Raw genomic sequence first — 19,362 nt, 5'->3', positions numbered from 1 at the left:
ATACAAAACTAAATTTGGCTACGACTGATAAATAATAGTAGTCCTATTACTTTTGCAGAAATCGTAAAGTTCGTAAGCTCTTTTCCTGATTTTTTTAAATAAATTTTGTGAATGTGTATGATGAAGCAATTAAAGAAGCTACTGCAAAACTAGTTGTTAATTTATTGCCCGAAAAAGTTACTGAAAGTTTTTGGCGTCTAATAAAACAAATAGATGAAATTTATAGGAAGAGTTCACTACTAGTATATTATTCCGACAAAAAATGTTTAAGGTTCCACCAAAAGTTATGTGAACAAAGCGTTTATAATAATCTCCAAAGAATAATTTTCGATTGATCTTGCTACTATTTGTGAAAACTACATGGTTCTTCAAAAAGAAAAAACAGAGCAAAGTCATCCTGTGAGCTGTTTTATTTGACAATTTTATTTATACATTAAATTTTAATCCTTTTCAATAATCGTCGACTGTATTGTGTCCCTTAGATTAACATGAATGGAATAAGTAAGTAATAGACTCGTTTATAATATGAAAGTATTACCTACTTTAACGATATATTCGAAACAATGCAAATTTTATACATTGGTTCATTATTTTCTTTCTGCTCTAAAGATGATCCAAATTCCAAAAATTATTGAATAAAATGGAAGTTATGAAACTGAAAGAAATTGAATATGTGGCAACCAGTATGGTAAGATGACTCATAATTCATCTGAGCCATCACACTTACTTATGACTCAGATGAATTATGAGTCATCATAAGTAAGTGTGATGGGTGATTTGGTTGTGTTAATTGTAATATCAGCATTATTCATAACTCCGAAACTAATTGAGCTGGACCCTTCCGGTAAAAAATATTTGATTCATACAAAATTAGCCTCACAGGTTTTTTTCTGCGTAGACAATTTCTGTGAATATGGATTTTCAAAATTTTATTTCTTTATTTTTTCCTTAAGTATTCATGGATTTTTCTATTTTGGCGTTTCCTGCTTTCTCTTTTTTTTACTGATGTTCCTACCAAGTATACATATTGCAACTCTTTTCGTCGTATTCATTTTGAATTTCCATTTCTTGAAGTATCTCATCAGTTTATCTAAGTCTATCTGTATTATCTATATTCACTCTAAATTTTCTATTGGCCAGTTATGATTATATTATTCTCGTGAGTTTGGTTGGGAATTTCATCAACTCGATTTTGTATACCAAACCTTGAATTTCCTTCCGTTTCATTGTGATCATTTTTTTTATACTACCATGTATTTCAACTGATTGATTGAATTCGTTGTCATTGATTTTTGGATTCGGCTTGAATTGATTCTGCAAATATTTCTGCTTTTTTTTCATCTGTAACAGCTACTTGATTTTCCTTCTTCAGTTCTGGTATCTTCGCTTTCGTTTTTCTTTCAGTTAGTCCTGTCGTCACTTTACTAATTGCCGATAATAGGCTTACGGGTCGATAGTTCGTTGGGTCTTTTCTGTCGTTTCCTTTCTTCCAAATTAATTTTCAAACGCGATCAAACCTATTCGCTTACGAAGCAAACAACACCATTTCAAAAAGTACAAAGCCTTTTTATGCCATGGCGATAAAAGTAGGGCATCCTTAATGGAGGTGAGGAGACATCAATATCTAAAAAGATTTATTTTCGTACATGTAAGCCGAGAAGCGAAGAAACGTCAATATAAAACGTCCGTAGCCTGATCCTTGAAGCTGCGAATGGATCGAATGATGATTTATAATATCCACGAGACGTTGTCAGGACAGCAAAAGACTGATGCTTGCTTAAGTTGAGGAGTGACGAGTAAAAAACGCTGCATACAGGGAAGATCCATAAATCATCTCGGTTAATGCAGTCAAAAAGCCGTGGGCCAAATTGTATCTGGCGCTTTTTAACTCGGTTTATGCTATGGGGAGTGACTCCGCACAAAACGCATTATGAATGGGCGAAAATTGGAAACTGATAAGGCGAAAAGAGGCTCAGTAGATGATGGTTTCACACTCGATTTGCTGATGTTGTCTCCTTGCTTCGAGTTTTTTGGGTGCTGAGGGAATTTCGCTTAGGACCATCAGTCATGGAAAATGGATAATCCATAAACCAATTCAGTCCATCTAAGAACACTGCAATTTTTCATACCCTTAAAAATTTTTGTACAATTCAACAACAATTGACAACCTATCAACAAATAGGTGCGTAAAAAATATACACATTTTTTTTGTATGTTTGTATGATAATTCTATTAAATTGTTTTATTTTCAACAGTTATCGCCTTTTGAAAAAGTACACAATTCTTGTGCAGTTTTCATAGACAATTGTAGAGAATAGTATATTCAAAACAAGTTGCAGAATGGGCTCCTATTCCAACAAAAATCCGAAATTCGTAAACGAGCGACGAAGGAGCGAGTTTTTGAATGCGTAAGTGTTGGAATTACCTTCTACGACGAGTATTCCAGGATATTTTGCCTATTTCAGCCAAGTTTTGTGAAATACTGTCGAAATTCAATGAAAAATTCAGATTATACATCCTAATAACTTTTGTAATCTATCTTGGCAATTGGAGTGTTACGAAAATTGACAGATTACGGAATTTGAAATTGAATCTTATGTTTCGAATTTTGAAATAACTTTTAATTACGCATTAAATTCGTGAATTATGTCTGAAGAAATCGATTTAACACCACCAAAATCAAGAGAAATTGTGAATAATTTTATAAATCATTTCACTTTATCCAAATTAAATTATATTGACAAATGGCGTGTGTTGAAATTTGATAGGGTCGGAAGTCAGTGAGACAACCACAAAACGAAATATATAACTGAAAACAATGCTGTAATGAACTCATTACAGCATTGTTTTTTGTACTGTAATTAACTCATTACGATACTGAAATAGAGAAGAAAAATTAACTTTGTGCACTTCTATATAAATATTTCAAAAACGAACAGGGTGTCCAAAATTCGATGCTCACTGATGGCACCTCAAGAACTATAAGGTTTAAAGAAATAATCTTCAAGAATATAAGATATCAGAATGAAGATCTTGATTCCTTCTCGAGTTGAAGGGTATTTCTGACAAATTACTTTTTCAAATAGTTCGTTATATCTTGGTTTCTGTTCAAAATATTCGAAAATGTCTGAGAAATTTTTTTCATTAATTTATATGGTTCATATGATACTCATAACAGATCATAGAAAACAATTACCGTTGTAGAGATACAGAGGAGAGTTGTTGTTTTTCGAATTGGACACCCTATATACTTCAACGCAGTTGTTTAGCTGCATATTTGTCGAAAAACAATAGAGTAATCGGTTTTTCAATAATATCTTCCGTTTCGAAGATATTGAGTTTTTCGACATTTCCTTGATGGGACACCTTATATACGAATATTTTTCATTTATTTCGATATTCAAATCATTTCGTGTACATTGTACATGTATAATCAAGTCATATATAGAGTGTCCCATTTAAACAACACCAATTCTCCTCTATATTTTCAAGACGATAATTAATTTCTCATTGAAGGCTCGATTAAAGGGGTCATCCCCTAAATGACATGATTTGGATCACAATTATATAATAGACACAAAATGAATTAAATCTCGAAATAAATGAAAAATATTGATATGTAAGGTGTCCCATCGAAAAATTCAATATCTTTGAAACGGATGACATTTTTAAAAAACCGATAACAGCATGCTTTTCGACAGACTATAACAACTGCATTTAAAAATCCATCCAAAAAAAAACCAACTCTCATTTTTATCTCTAAAATGGTTATTGATTTCTATGATCTATTTTGAGTATCATATAAAATATAAAAATTACAGAAAAAACGTTTAAGAATTTTTTCGATTATACATATTCTCGGAAAAAACTTTATTTTTATTATGCCATAATTGTTGTTCTTCATTATATTTCGATTATTTTAATTAATTTGGTTAGAATCCGGTTTCATTATTAGATTTAGGTAGAAATTCTCCTTTTTTGAGTTTTCAAAGGTAATTATAGATCGAATAGTTTCTATTATTTCTTATGCTATTATCAGAAAGTAGAACTGGCTTTTAACTATGCCGTATTTGAAACTCAAAAACATATATTTCAGGAACAAAACATTAATTTTATGGAAATGAAACAGGTCATAATCTACCATGATATCAGTTGAAAAATTATAAAATTACTAATTTCAATGAATTGTACTCAATTATTTAAATCTATATTGATGTAATTTGTCTACTCACAATGTGATTTTGTGTCAATGGCCATCCATAGCTGTCGAGATACGTTAACTTAATTCAACTTGAGTAAATAATAATAATAAATATTCAGTTTTCTTTCAGATATTTCTTGGATTGTCAGTAGTATGAAAATATTAAAATATTGAATATGACAAATTAATTACTTCTGTTTAAATATGTCTACCCAAAAACTTATTCTCAAAAATTCACTTCTTGATCTGAAATTTTGAAGAAAGATTTTTTTATGGATTCGAAACCTTTTCCGAGATAAAAGCATATTTTTTATGACAGCAATACCAGCATCCATTAGCAACTTCATCTGATTTAGGAACGTGCTCATCCATGTTACCTTATTCAAAGAAATACTAATATTTCTTAGTATAGTAGTGTTCAACAACTAAGTACCTAATTAATAGGTGGTGGCTTAAAATTTGAGCAAACAAAACCCAAGAAATGATTTATGAATTGAAGTTGTCGACCGAAGCAATAATAGCATGCTGGGTTATGAATAATAAACCAAAATCCATTTGAGACATAATGATCTTTCCATTGACAAACAAATATAGCACGCTTCAATAGGCAAGTTGCAAATTTGTTAATGTAAAACCAGTTATCAGGTAATCGATATTTATGTCAGGGGAAAGATTCTGAGGAAATATGACGAACGACTTATTTGTACTATTGAATTCAATATTTTGAATTTTTCGTATCCTTACGAGAGGGGTGCTTTAGCTCGAAAGCAACCCCCTCCTCTAGTGGCGCTAGTGAAACGTGAAAGTAAATATATCATTAAAAAACATTTTTTTTCTATATAATCTATAATACTGAAAAAAAAAATTTTTCTTAATAAAATTTGCTCGATGAGTAGTTGATTTGATCGATACTGAATAGAATCGAACTTTTTTGTCGAAAGTCCTAGTTCCTAGACTTATAATTTTATAGGTTCATTTATATTGTGGTTGTACCAAACTTCATTGCAAATTTTCACTTTGCACTTTTCAATTGAATTCTGTTGCATAAAAAATAACCGCACTATAGTTTTGCATTGCAAATTTTTACTTTGCACTTTTCAACTGAATTTCGTTGCATAAAAAACATTCAAAAATAAAAAATGCAAAATAAAAAGTCAAGACAATAGTTTCACTATAGTTTTGCATTGCAAATTTTTACTTTGCACTTTTCAACTGAATTTCGTTGCATAAAAACAATCAAAACTAAAAAATGCAAAATAAAAAGCCAAGACAAAAGTTGCACTATAGTTTTGCATTGCAAACTTTTCCTTTACACTTTTCAACTGAATTTCGTTGCATAAAAATCATTCAAAAATGAAAAATGCAAAATAAAAAGTCAAGACAAAAGTTGCACTATAGTTTTGCATTGCAAATTTTTACTTTGCACTTTTCAACTGAATTCCGTTGCATAAAAACAATCAAAACTAAAAAATGCAAAATAAAAAGCCAAGACAAAAGTTGCACTATAGTTTTGCATTGCAAATTTTTACTTTGCACTTTTCAACTGAATTTCGTTGCATAAAAATCATTCAAAAATAAAAAATGCAAAATAAAAAGTCAAGACGAAAGTTTCAATATAGTTTTGCACAACAGGTCCAAGCAGTGTGCAGCAGAAGTGTTTTTTCCTTTGAAATTCGACAAAAGGCGAAAATCCCTAGTATTTATTGCTGGTAATATCAGAATTCAATCTGAGTAACATTTGAATAGTATTAAAAAACAGGGCTGCCATGGCAAACCAGACATTTTGCCGGAGCGCCAAATTGTAGGGGCGCAAAATCAGTTAATGAAACAAGACATATCGCATGTTTTTTTCATGAAAAAATAATAAAATTTCCAAAAACCAATTTCTTTGAAATGATAATTACAGTTATGAAAATACAAAGGTACTAAAATGCAGCTTCAAGAACTACGTCGTCCTTTTACTATAGATTCATAATTGAGTGTCGTACTTTCAAACATTTCAGGACGCTTTTTGATGAAATCGACAAAACAACCTTCTATAATTTTGGCAAGGTGATTTTGAGTAAAAAAAAGACGATTCCATATGAAATTGAAAAAACTTCCTAAGAGGAATAACAGAGGCTCCTTCAAAGAAAATTCAGATAAATAAGGCAAAGCAGGACGGCCAAATTTTGTTTTGCCGGGGCGCCAAAATGTCTGGCGGCGGCCCTGTTGAAAATAAAACTGAAATATGAGGTGTTATTTGCGATCACAAAAGATAAATGGTGTTTCTCAATTTCTTCTTGAATTTTGGGTGAATCACACAACTTACACTAGAAACGCCAAGTGACAAAAGAAATAGTCATGAAAATCAAAAATCTACTCTTTCTTCATAAAACGATTATTCCACAACATTAGGTTCAAATTTAAAAATAATCTTATCAACGACCCTCTTTAACTCAAGTAAAACTGAAAGACATTAACGAAAATTTCCTGGTAATAATCAATGCATTCCTAGAAAAGACCCACCTCTCTTACCAGGCTTCATCACATGGTTAGGTCTTTAGCAAGAGTAGGGGAGAATGCAAAAAGCATTATATTATGCTTGATTCTGTCCGTCTAGAATAGTGCATGTTTTGTTAGTGGGATGAATGAACGTGAAAGGGTGACTAGGGGAGACATATAGTAGGCGCACACAAGAACTAGGAAAGTGAGAGTTGTCACGCACAAAGTTTGATTGGACTGCTGCCAATCGATATCGAAAGATTCACCCCAGTCTGGCTGGACCAAGTGCTACTACCCTTGCTGCATATTTAGATCGTTTCTCCGCACACAAGGGAACTTAGCAGTTTTAGCGACGCAATTCAAAATGACCGAGCCGTTTGATGAAAAAGACCTGGAAATCCTAGAGCAGATCAAGAATACTTCAGGTAAAACATTCAGTACTTTATATTGTAAATAATTTTGTATATTGAGATATTTAGATTGTAGAATTTGTAGTACATTTTTCTATTAGTTCAACATTGTATTGTATATTTTAAATTAACATATTATTTTATTTTACTTTCTTTTATTTCACTCACCAACAAATCGACACTCACGCGGTTGCTGAAAGGTTGATCGAACAAATACGTCAAACCTAGTGTCAACTTCAAAATGTCATGTCATGTTATGCGCAACGTATGATATTGCTTAGCGAATATCATTTGACAGTTGACATTAAATTTGACAACTAGGGTAAATGCACTTGTTAGCCGACCGTCACTGGTTCTCGACCATTCCGTGATTTGAGATAAAATAATAATGAAAATATATCATGTAGTGCAAAATTTTTTCGCGGTACGTGTTCTCGACCATTCTACCCTTCCAAGATAGTTTGCATAGTAGGTAGTGGTATAGGTCAAAGTTTTCGCGCTAAAATTTAGTTTATAATCGTCTATCATAGAAAAGGGTTCTTTCTCGTCCTCTCTTAGAAAAGTGCTTTGTGATATATGACCAGAAAATAGTAATTATTTCTTATTTTAAATGAATTATGTGTATATATTTTGTTCCATATCAACTATAAGATATATTTTCTAGTGTATTTCAATCAAAAAGCAAATGAATGTATATTTTTTTGTTCAATATTCGGCGGTCGCGAACTGGTATTGGAAAATTTGTATCTTTTATTTCTCGACCAAAGTGGTCGAGAACCAATATGTTACTTCAATAATTGTTTATTTCAACTGATATATTTATGTTGTATCATTTTCGTTTTTTTTCGATACCTTGATTCATTTATATATCTACTTTCTGAAAATTAGTTTGCGACCACCGAATTAACGTTGAACAACTTATTTATTCGCGGTCGAGAACCAATTTGATTGTACTTCAGTCTCCGACCATTGGTGGTCGGTGTTTTATATTTTATTTACTCATTAGTTTTTAAATAGATATGAAGAGCACAATAACCAAATAATGTTGTATGAGTTGCTATTTTGAAATATTTATAGAAAGTGGAAACTTTTGCAAAATAATTTTTTTTACGTTCCGAGTGTTTCTTATACATGATTACATCATCTGAAACCCATCTGAGTGATAGGAAGTGATGTCGATGGTACGGTACGAAAGTAAGAACTAATCACTCATCTCGCTCTAAAGTTTTTTATAAAATTTTTAAGTGGAGCGACCACTATTATTAGTGGTCGAAAACTAACACAAAAATGGTCGAGAATTCTGCGGTGTCGTCGAAAACCGAAGGTTATTGAGATTTTCTATAAGTTTTCACATTTCAAAGGTTAAATGCGGAAAGAACGCTTGAAATTATATGACAAATCATTTAAAACTCTCCAAAAAATCGATGAACACCAACACCATTAAAATTTGATAAATTTATGTGTGAAAAAATCGTGCTCGAAATCGATGTTTCTGTTAACTGGTCGAAAACCAGTGCATTTACCCTATGATATTGCGTAGCGAATATCATTCGACATTTAACATTAAATTTGACAACTAATAAGTTCGCGCTGATCATCTCTTCAGAAACCAGGCGTTGGTGTAGTGTTCACTTAACATTTTTAATCGTTTGAATGTAATTGTCGTTGAATTTATTTTTTGCACGATAGAACGACTTTTGTTAGTTACCGCGTTGCTAGTCGGAAGTGAAATTCTTGTATCTACCCTCTTTACGAAGTTTTGATTTCTCGGGAATAACTACAGAACAGCCAAATTCCCAGGCTTTTTGAATTTCTTTTCTACAGAAGATTTGTTATCGCTTATTTTTGTATAATGAGTGAATTCAGTTAATTATAATTGTCACTTTGACAATCTACAATCTATTAACTTTCAAGACAACGGCTTCTATTTCATATTTCTTCACAGCATTAACATTAGAGCCACGAATGACTATTTTAATTTTTTGGAAATTTTTTTTATTTGAAGTGAAAAGTGTTTCAATCGTGCAAAAAATGCTATAAGTTTCTCGAACGTCAAGGACTACCAATCTCAGACAATTATTGGATATCGGTTAAATGTCCTTACCGTTCTCGATGCTTAATATACTTCAAATACTTATTATTATTAAATATACTCATTCTTATAATATATCATAAGATAATATATTTCTTACTTTTCTCTATTATTATTTATTATTCAATTTGGAGTATTCATTGATTTCAATGAAATGAATTTATGAGGTCTAGAGTTTCCATCCAATATTGCGAATTATATTTTTTAATATTCCCATTATCTTGTTTTATACCTAAATCATAGCGATTGCAGGAGCTCAATATAGTGTACCTACATGTTTGATACTGTGGAATACTCCAAAAAAATGTTGGTAAAAAAAATATAAAATAAACTAAAGCCAAAAAGGAGTGGCAAACTGGCAGATGAAGCCTTCTCATAAACTTTGGGCTAATACGAGAACTTCAACGCCTCTGATTCCTTTTTGTAAGTAAAAAAATTTGCGAACTGTTGAACATAAGCTTTTTGCCTCACCAGCGTTTTATAGCCTTCCCTGAACGTCTTGACAATACTGTTGTATTGAGGTCAGAATATCTTGATCAATTTGTTTCTTTAAATTGATAATAATGAGAGAAAACAGGTTTCTATTCTTAGTGTATCATTATATTTGCCATTAGTATTTATTGTTTTCACTATTTGCGGTAGAATACCCAGAAGGTCTCGTATTTTTTGAACGTGTAGAATTAAAAACCTAGAAAAAATCCGTAACTTATTTCAATTAGATTTGTTAATAAATCGTCTATTACACCATATACATTGAATCTTTTGAGTTTAAAGAATCAATTATATCCTACATAAAATAGTAAATAGTAAGCTGAATGGAGTAGTTTAGTGATGTTGATAATACAATATTTGACAAGATAGAATTGAAATATAGAGCAAAACTGATAAATCAGTGAAAAAAATTTGAAAATCCGTCAATAAATGACTGAGAAATAGATTATTTAAATTTACGTATTTTAGCGCGGAACGTCTTTGGTCTCCGACTCGTCTGTGACGTCACGCCACTTGCCTGTGATCGCTACACCATAAATTACGTTTAAATACTTAGCCGCGCCAAGGCTCTCGCGCCGTTTGTAGTTGTACAGTGTAGTTTTTACTCGAGTTTTGTTTTTATTATCAGAAATAGACAGATAGTACTGATAGGTACTTACATCAAAATGATCTTCACACACATATGAAGTAGTTTTAGGTCTAATTAAGGCACGCCTCATTAATTTGCACCACTTCCTCCTTTGATTCATGTCATTTGGTACATGAAAAAACAATTTATCGGGGTTTTTAATTGTCGTGCTTCCACACGTAGGCACAATACAATATTTGTTGGATTTTTTTTTTTCAGCCATCGTGTTACGAACAAAACACGACACGAACGGCACAAGTGATTGTACACCAATGAATGTAAGTGGCTTGACGTCACACACTAGACTATGAAATTATTCTTTCAAGCGCAACTTCAAAGTCCCATAACTTTTTCATTTCTAAAAATATTTCAATGATTCTTCCACATTTTTGTTGCATTTACTTAAATTTTTAGAATTAATCCTTAACAAAAAAATTAAAACTAGTCCATTGTGTGCATATTAAACATTTCTTATCAAAATATTATACATGCTTATTTTTCAGATCGACTCGTAGAAGACCAACTGAGAAATGTGGAATTAATGGAACAATTGAGTTCTATTCCAGACATTGAGGATCAGATAGAACAGGTGGTTAAAACTATATCTCCTGATGAGCAATCTATGCAAACGATTTACAACTTGATTGAGGAAGATTTGGCCAGTGTTTTGTCAGAAGTATTCGTTGAAAGTTTTACCATCCGCCCTACGGGATCTCGAGTTTCTGGTTTACAGTTGCACTCTAGCGATTTGGACATGAATATCTATTTCGAAAAAAGACCATGTAAGGCAAGAAAATGTACGTATAGGGTTGCTGCAGCTTTGTCGGAGAGTGTATTATTCGATAATGTGGTGAACTTGAGCCAACCCAGAATACCCATTGTCAAGTGCGTACATAAAGAAACAGGGTTGAAGTGTGATATGAATTTCAGCTTTTTGAGTGGATTTGAAAATGACCAGTTGATAAAAAATTATTTATCAGTAGACAACAAGTTGAGATCCGTGATGCTAGTGATAAAATACTGGGCTCAACTACACGAATTGACTGGTAAAGAGCGAGGTTTTTCCAAGTATGCTTTGACAATGATGTTCATTTTCTACCTTCAGCACGAACATTCCTTCCCCAGTGTTTATGAATTGCAAGAAAATACAGTTCCCACAAACCCTACTATTATATGGAACATGAACTTTGCGCACATAGAGGAAACATCTGATAAAATAAAAGAAATACACTCAAAATCAATGTTCAGCCTTCTTTTCGGTTTCTTTAGTTATTATGAGGACTTCCTGTACGATTCATATGTCATTTGTCCTTATTTTGGAAAACCAATTTTCCCAGTCTTTTTAGTGGATCATAATCTTTGCCAGAAACGTTTCCACCGCCATACTAGACAATTGAAACAGGTGAAACAGTTTACTACCAAACGCCCAATTTGCGTTCAAGATCCACTAGAACTTGGTCGTAACGTAACATCGATGGATGAACTCAATCTATCCCGCTTCGTTATGCAATGCTTTACTGCCAGACAAATTTTGCGCAAGGGCGGAAACATGATGATCGATTTATTGTCACCTATACAAGAGTTGAAGGAGTACTTCGATGTATATTTATACATGACAACTAGCAGTGTTCAACACCACAATCAACTTCTCAAGGCAAAAGACGCCTTAGTATCAACCTTCGATTTGAGGGATATCTGGTTCACACGAACAATAAACTTCTGTACCTTGGTTTTCCAGAGAATTCTTGGATTGAAAATAGAGTCGGAAGGACATTTCAGAAATAATCACTCCTACACAGTTTCTTCGAAGCGTCAACCATGGCGGAGTCAAGATGTTGATATGGAGATAATCGAAGAGAAATTGAAAGTGTGCACAATTGATTCGGAAGAAGATCTATGGAACAATTCATGCGTTGAGTCTTGCAGTTCTTGTTCTGATGAACCTGAGTTTAGATGTTCTGTTATGCTCACTTCCAATACAACACTGTCTTGTGTAGAAGTGGAGTTCTTTCGGAATGGCTGTGATAAAGATATGTTTTCTACTTTCGCAAGTTACACGTGTAGAAATTTGTTGAAATGGTTTTATAAGTATGAGAATTATATGCCTGAATGTTCAGAATAAGCAAATATCGAAATATATGTGCAAAATATATGTGATAGGGACTAGTGCCATTTTTATACACCATAGTTTTTAAGTGTTTTTATATTTTATAGTGAAATATTTTTGTGAATAAAATTTTCTAATGAAATTGACACTGGTTTTCTTATAATTTAAATATTATATCATTAACTCTTAGTGGTACCTAACGTGAAATTTCAGAACACAACTGGTAACGTACCGTCTGTGAGTCTGGGAACTTTTGCAAAAAAAAAGAATAGAACTTACAATTTTTTTGTTGAGCACTTCAACCATATTCCTTTAGGATTACATAAAAAAGAAAGGTTTTAATAACGAACTTTGAACCAAATTACTCAAATTACTTTCTAAATACCAATTCGATTGTTTTTACCTTATACTGGGTTTTCCTTGAATGGAGTTACGAATTGAAGAGATAGATTCCTTGCATTATTTTAAGAATAAAAAGTCCCATGAACAATAAATTGTATAACACAACCCAGACAAGTTTTTTGATGCGAATTACTCATTTCAGTTCTTTGATAACTACAATATTGAAATTTTTGTGATGGGAATGACACAAAAACCCGAAAACAACGGATATACCGATGATGAATGCAAAAATCACAGATGGCAAATAAGGGACATTGCCGACAGAGCGGATAGATAAAGGAAAACAATAAACCTCGGACATGGACGTGCTCGTAGTACAATAAAAATACTCATCTTGAAAGTGATAATGTAATGTAATCATAAACCGTAAAAGGGTCAGATTTTTGACTGCCGTGTCGAATTCAAAGGAAAGTGATATGATTATTGGTTCATTTTATGGGAAATTTTTCGTGTTTTGACTTTGCGAGAATTCTGAAATGTTATATTTTGCAAATATTCAGGGGGGTTGTTGATTAATAACCCCCATTACCACTCCATTTCTACGCCCTTGGATCCTACTTCATAGGCAGCCATATACAGTCCACTTGTTTCTAAAATTTTACTGAACTATCGGGCGTAACAGATTCATCTTAATTTTTGCATTAAAATGAACTAAAGGTATTCAATATACATGAATGTCTACAATTGAATAATATGCTTCTCTCAATACACAAATTTTATTTTTCGTTTTCACATTAAATGAATTATGGCCCCCTTGAAAGTAGGTTATTCATATGATCTAGAATGAAGTGATCGAATAGCAAATGAAAAGAAATATTCAATCACATAAAATGTAGTTTTAGTATGTTGCAAATATTTGCAACGAAATTATATAGGGCTTTTTCCATAAAAAAAATGCTCAAAAGCTTACAACAAAATTCATCATCGTTGGCTGGCCTTCTGAATTAGTATATCATTCTAGACGTTCAAAAAAATTATCGTAATATTCTTCGTCTAGATTGCAGCAATTAGGAACTTTTAGATTTGTAGGCACCTAAATCAATTATTGCAATAGTCGGCAATTGTATTTATTATGCGAAGCAGGTACAAGCGGTCTTGTCAGCAGCAAGACAATTGACTAACGAGAGTTTGGCTTATTAGCCTCAAGGTAGACATCTGCAGACTGTCCGATTGTCGCAAGAGTTCAATGAATACAGAATGGAACAGTTAGTGCTGATCAAGATGAGAAAATTAGGGGATGGTGTCATACTTATCTACGAATGAGGTATCATTAGCTTCTCCTTGGGTCTTCTCAATCCATGTTAATTTTAGATAACAAGTATTTGACTCATACCTTCATACTTCATTACCTACCTTTCTTAAATAACGATACCAGTATGTGTATTTACAAACTGAAATAGGTTCAAATATTTCAATGAATATTGAGCTAAAATACATCAAAATAAATATCGAAAAATCAATAAAAATTTCCCTTAAGGAAGTCCATCATTGCATATTCCGAATTCACAAAATTTCGTGAAAATCGCACCATTGCGAGATTAAAACGATGTTTTATTTAGTTCATTTATTTTGATATAGCTAAAGGACCCCGCACGTTTTATATGGGAAATGGCTTTCCGTGAATTTGGCTAAATTTTTGATATGTTGTAGTTCTTGATAAACTGATCAAAAGTGTCCATAGCCACAAAGCACAAAAATGGACAGTTTTCGAGATATGGAGCTTGGAAAATGGATTTTTTGCAATTTTCGGGGTTTTTGCTCATCAATCAGGGAGCTCTCATTTCTGGTTGGGATGGAATTTGGATGTTCAGCGGCCAGAACCCGACTGAGAAATGATCTCACTTGGTTATATTAGGCACCGCCATCGATAATTTCTTACACTACTCCACATTGGCTATGGAATGAGATACAAAATCCAAGATCTTCCATACATCTTTTCATGCCACAAGATGACGCCAGAATAATTCACATGACCGAGAATCGACATATTGTGAGATTTTTTCAAGAGAAACCATAATAACTAAATCCTCATATATCTGATGTCCAATAATATCAAATATGTTAGCCAAAATGTTCATAACCAGGAATCGCGACTCGCGAGCTGTTATGGGGGAAAATGGGAAAATCATAATCATATATCCTCAGGGATAACAATTATGATCACTATTGATGTCATTTACATATGATATGTGATTTGTTTCTCACAAATCTCGATAATCGGACAATGGGGTGCCAAGACATTTTCCTCAGAATGTCTCGAAATTGATGATAGCATCTCACAGACAAACGAATCCGTGAAAATGTCTGCAGTTTTGATACAATATAGTACTATCCGGGTAGAATATAGAAGTCCAAGTGTTGGAAGCTAGTTATGAATGGAACTTTCGATATTAACCCACGAATTCTTGAAAATAATTTTTTGAATGAACTTTTTGAACTTCACACATACGAATGAATACTATCTAATAATATGATCGTTGGCAAATTCACGGAAAGCCATTTCCCATATAAAACGTGCGGGGTCCTTTCAATCATCTCAGAATCTATACACTGTGTCCGTAAAGTATGGAACAAATTCATTTTTAGCTAAACAAACCATTTTAAGAAATAATCCTGAAACACATGTTTTTTATTTTAATTCAGGTACCGTATTTTAAAATAATAATCTAATACACAGGGTGAATTACTTTCGAGTAATGACGTCACCGTGATTTTTCTGAATAGAACACCCCCATTTTGTCTCAATTTTCGGATTACTCTAGCTGATTTGATTCCAAAAATGTATCACATGTTGATTCCAATTGGCGCAGGGTGTTGAAAAATACAATAGTTTTATGTGTGCATATAAAATAACGCGTAACATTCTTTATTAGCTAAATTTACAATATCATCAAAAATACTTATTGTCTAGCGGCAATTGGTTTGAATGTAACAGCCTGTAGTTTGTTACATTTTTAGATTAATTAAAATGAGCTGTTTCCAAACATGTGTGGAACTTGTGGTCTAGCAGACAGAATATGAAAAAAAATATTTCTTATCAATTTAAAAAAAAACATAGTCGTCTAGTTTTTTGTGAATTGTCATTATTTGTTCAGTAATTTATGTTCAATGACAGTTTAGTACTACATTTATAAAGTCATGTATTCCATCAATAATATTATTATTATTATCATATTGTATTTTTGTCCACCCTGTACCAACTGGAATCAAAATTTGATACATTTTTTGAATCAGTTCAGCTAGAGTAATTCGATAAATGAGACAAATTAGGGGTGTTCCATTTAAAAAAAATGACGATGGCGTCATTACTTGAAAGTAATTCACTCTGTATATTAGATTATTATTCAAAAATACGGTAAATCAAAATCAAAAATTGAAGTGTTTCAGGATTATTTCTTAAAATGATCTGTTTAGATAAAAATGAATTCGTTCCATAATTTATGCCTTACGGACACAGTGTAAATGTGAGATTCCATTTTGAATAGTGGCTTATCTGGGCAGCTGTTCCTTTTGAAGCTCTAATCTTTTAACATTTGACAAGTAAAAACTATGCCATCAATGAAAAGATACACGCTTCAACAAAGCATTGAAGTTGTTGAAATTCACTATAAAAATGGTGAAAATTTGCCAATTTGGCAGTCTCAGTTCGCAAAACCAAAGCACTTTTGGATTGTCGTGAAGTATACCTTCTCGGTCGGCAATAGTGAAATTGGTGGAAAAATTTGAGCTATTGGGACAAGTTAGTGATGTGAAGAATCGAAACAGTGTTCATGGCTCAAGAAAAACTAGAATATTGATGCCCCCCACGATAATAACCATTGCTACCTAGGCAGGAAAGACCTTACTTTGCTGCCAATGCAGGAAAAATAATACTTTGCTGATTGATCTGTGTCTCTAAAATTAATATTTGCTGTCAATCGGAGAAAATTCAAAAATTCAGTTACGTAGCTTTTACAGCGGAAGAAATATTCAAGTGTTTTTATTACTCTCTAAAGCGGTTCCGAATTTTTTCAATTTTTTTAGAGGAAGGTCGAAAAACTGCCAACATGAGAAAAGCTGCAAGAAGGAAATTTTTGAGTTGACGAGTTCGAGTACATGACAGACTTTTTAGATCATTCAACAATTTCATCCGAAAGGGACAAATTTGAATGTTCTTCAATGTTTTGGTTCTATAATATGATATAATGGCAAGATTTGAAAAGGAAAAAGCAGAACTTTTTAAGCTTATTATTGCTTCCAAAGGTAGTGGAAGCATTGTTATCATTTTTAGGAATAAAAAAATTTTTGGTAGCCTAATTTTTATTCGCAAAAAATACATTTTAGACCTTCCCGAAAAACTTAGGTTTTGTATCTGTCTGTCGGTCAGTGTGTCCACATGTCCTTGTAAAAGACTTACATTCTACAGTTCTGATGCCATTTCAATTGAATTTAATATGAACATTCAGTTTTGGCTATGGATGCTCTCACAAAAATTAAGCTTTTTTGGGTTCGAAATGCGTAGACGTAAATTAGATCTCTTCGGGAGATAATAGTATTAGACCAAAAATAAAAAATAACCTACTGAGGAGCACTCATTTTCTAGGAACTGAAGGCGAGGAAGCATAGCGCCACAATCTAGGGCAGAGATTTTTATAATATGTTTTTCACAAGATAAATATACCAAAAACTGATGAATGAATTGTTTTGAAGTATGATTTCATTTTCATGGCATATCAAATTCCGTAAAAAAAATTTGAATAAGCAAGCAAAAGCTCTTTAGTTCACTTTGAGTTCTTCACATTTTTCGATTTTGCCATTTTCCTTACTTGACCATGTCAACGATGTGTAGAAGTGCCATTACGATATGATATGAAGTTTATTAATAATTCTTTTTTGCGATCGAAAGTATTCTTTGAATGACCAATTATATTTTTAAATCTTCTATTTTTTTCAATCAATTAATATGGAATTTTTTGGAGTTCCATTTTTTAAAGAACAGTAGGTATAAAATTCTATGGAAACTTTTTTCCCTTCATTACATAAGTTGTCCGATGACAGTTGTCTAATTCCTCTTTAGGTATTTTTCCTGGTAGTTCCTTACATATAGATCCGATCTTATCCAATCATCTAAGAAGTTAACAAATTTAATGCCCATTTCATACAAAAGGTACAATCAGTATGAATGATAGCTAACGAAGTTAGTTGGATTGCTGAATAATAGGTTTAAAGGCTATAAAGAAGCGAATAGAACAGCAGTTGGTTGTTAGGGTAATAAAGAGCGTCCATCTAATAGTTCTTCTCGACATTTAGTATACATTTCGCTGAATTTATTTCACTAATTCATTGGAGTCTAAGCAGTCAATGTGACATGTGGTATCGTATTGACACTGTTGTGTATTAATTAACTTAATTCGGGGGAAAGATGGAAATATTGGGTATTTTTAATTGGTTCTCGACATACGGTGCCTGCTGTATTGGGTTATGGCTTTTCTCAAATAATACAGTAAAAAAAATGAGGAAATCATTGACGTGAAATCTGGATTTTTTTAGCACTCGTTCCTCTATGCGCCAAGCGCACCATTGGGGAACAATTACAATTACATCAACTGCATTATCAAGTATCATTACCCAACCATATAATGACTGAAGTATTCCATGAAGATAAGCCCATTAAAATTTCCAGTGGCTTTAATAACCCTCTATCTAGTCGAAAAAAAATTTTGACATTGTTTTCTCATATCTATAATGTGAGAAAAAAAAATTGATAACGTAGTTTGAATCAAATTACTCGAATATTTTTTTAACTACCATTCGATTGTTCTTATCTTATACTGAGTGAGAGATTCCTTGGATAATTTCAAAAATAAAATGAGGCCGCAAACGCCAGATACTTTTTTGTGATGCTCAACCAGTTTATCGAATCTTTATTTATCTTCGCTACAATGTTGGTAAATAAGTACCAAAACTGGATCTTAATAATAATTTGGATTTTCCTGAGAATAACTAAAGAGAGCTGTTCGAACTTTTTTATCGAAATCGATTGCAGATACGACAAAACTACAACAAACCAAAAAGTGTAGTACTGAACCAGAGTTTCGTTTTGAATTTTTCTAAACAGGACAGGCGCGAGCAATTTTGGCGCCTGAAGCAAAGAATTTTTTAGCGCCCCTGCTGAAAAAATATCAATAAACAACCTTCATGCTAATCGTTTCTTTCTGAAGTCGTTTCCACTGGGTTTCTTTTTTTACCAGCAATAAATTCCTGGATTTCTTCGACGCCGATGATCAATGCGTAAGTAATATATATGATTCTCTCATTCACTAAGTACGATCGATAAAAGATTACCTATCACACCACAAGATACAAAGGGCGGTAAGACATGCAAAGCTTCGAAGTTGAAGGAAAAGTCAACACTTCAAAATGAGGTTATGCAAAGCTTCGTAAACTAAATGCGATTATAAACATATTTTCTGCTGAAAACATTTAGCATTTATCAGTAACTAGTTTCGAATTCAGAATCGTAGAAATTTTCTATATGTTGAATGTGTTAACAACTTCCACGTAATT

General features: G+C 32.6%; 1 protein-coding gene across 1 annotated transcript; it reads left to right on the top strand.

Annotated features, from left to right (window-relative positions):
- The first annotated feature begins 7,049 nt into the window (after window positions 1–7,049).
- Window positions 7,050–12,429, top strand: LOC123685373 (terminal uridylyltransferase Tailor-like). Its single transcript, XM_045625027.1, has 2 exons — window positions 7,050–7,110; window positions 10,811–12,429. Exons 1-2 carry the CDS (start codon window positions 7,050–7,052, stop codon window positions 12,427–12,429), a joined length of 1,680 nt encoding a protein of 559 aa, XP_045480983.1.
- Window positions 12,430–19,362: the final 6,933 nt, after the last annotated feature.

Source organism: Harmonia axyridis, chromosome 7 (assembly GCF_914767665.1).
Source record: "Harmonia axyridis chromosome 7, icHarAxyr1.1, whole genome shotgun sequence".
In the NCBI taxonomy this organism is placed as follows: Eukaryota; Metazoa; Arthropoda; class Insecta; order Coleoptera; family Coccinellidae; genus Harmonia; species Harmonia axyridis.
This window is presented reverse-complemented; position numbering and strand designations above follow the sequence as displayed.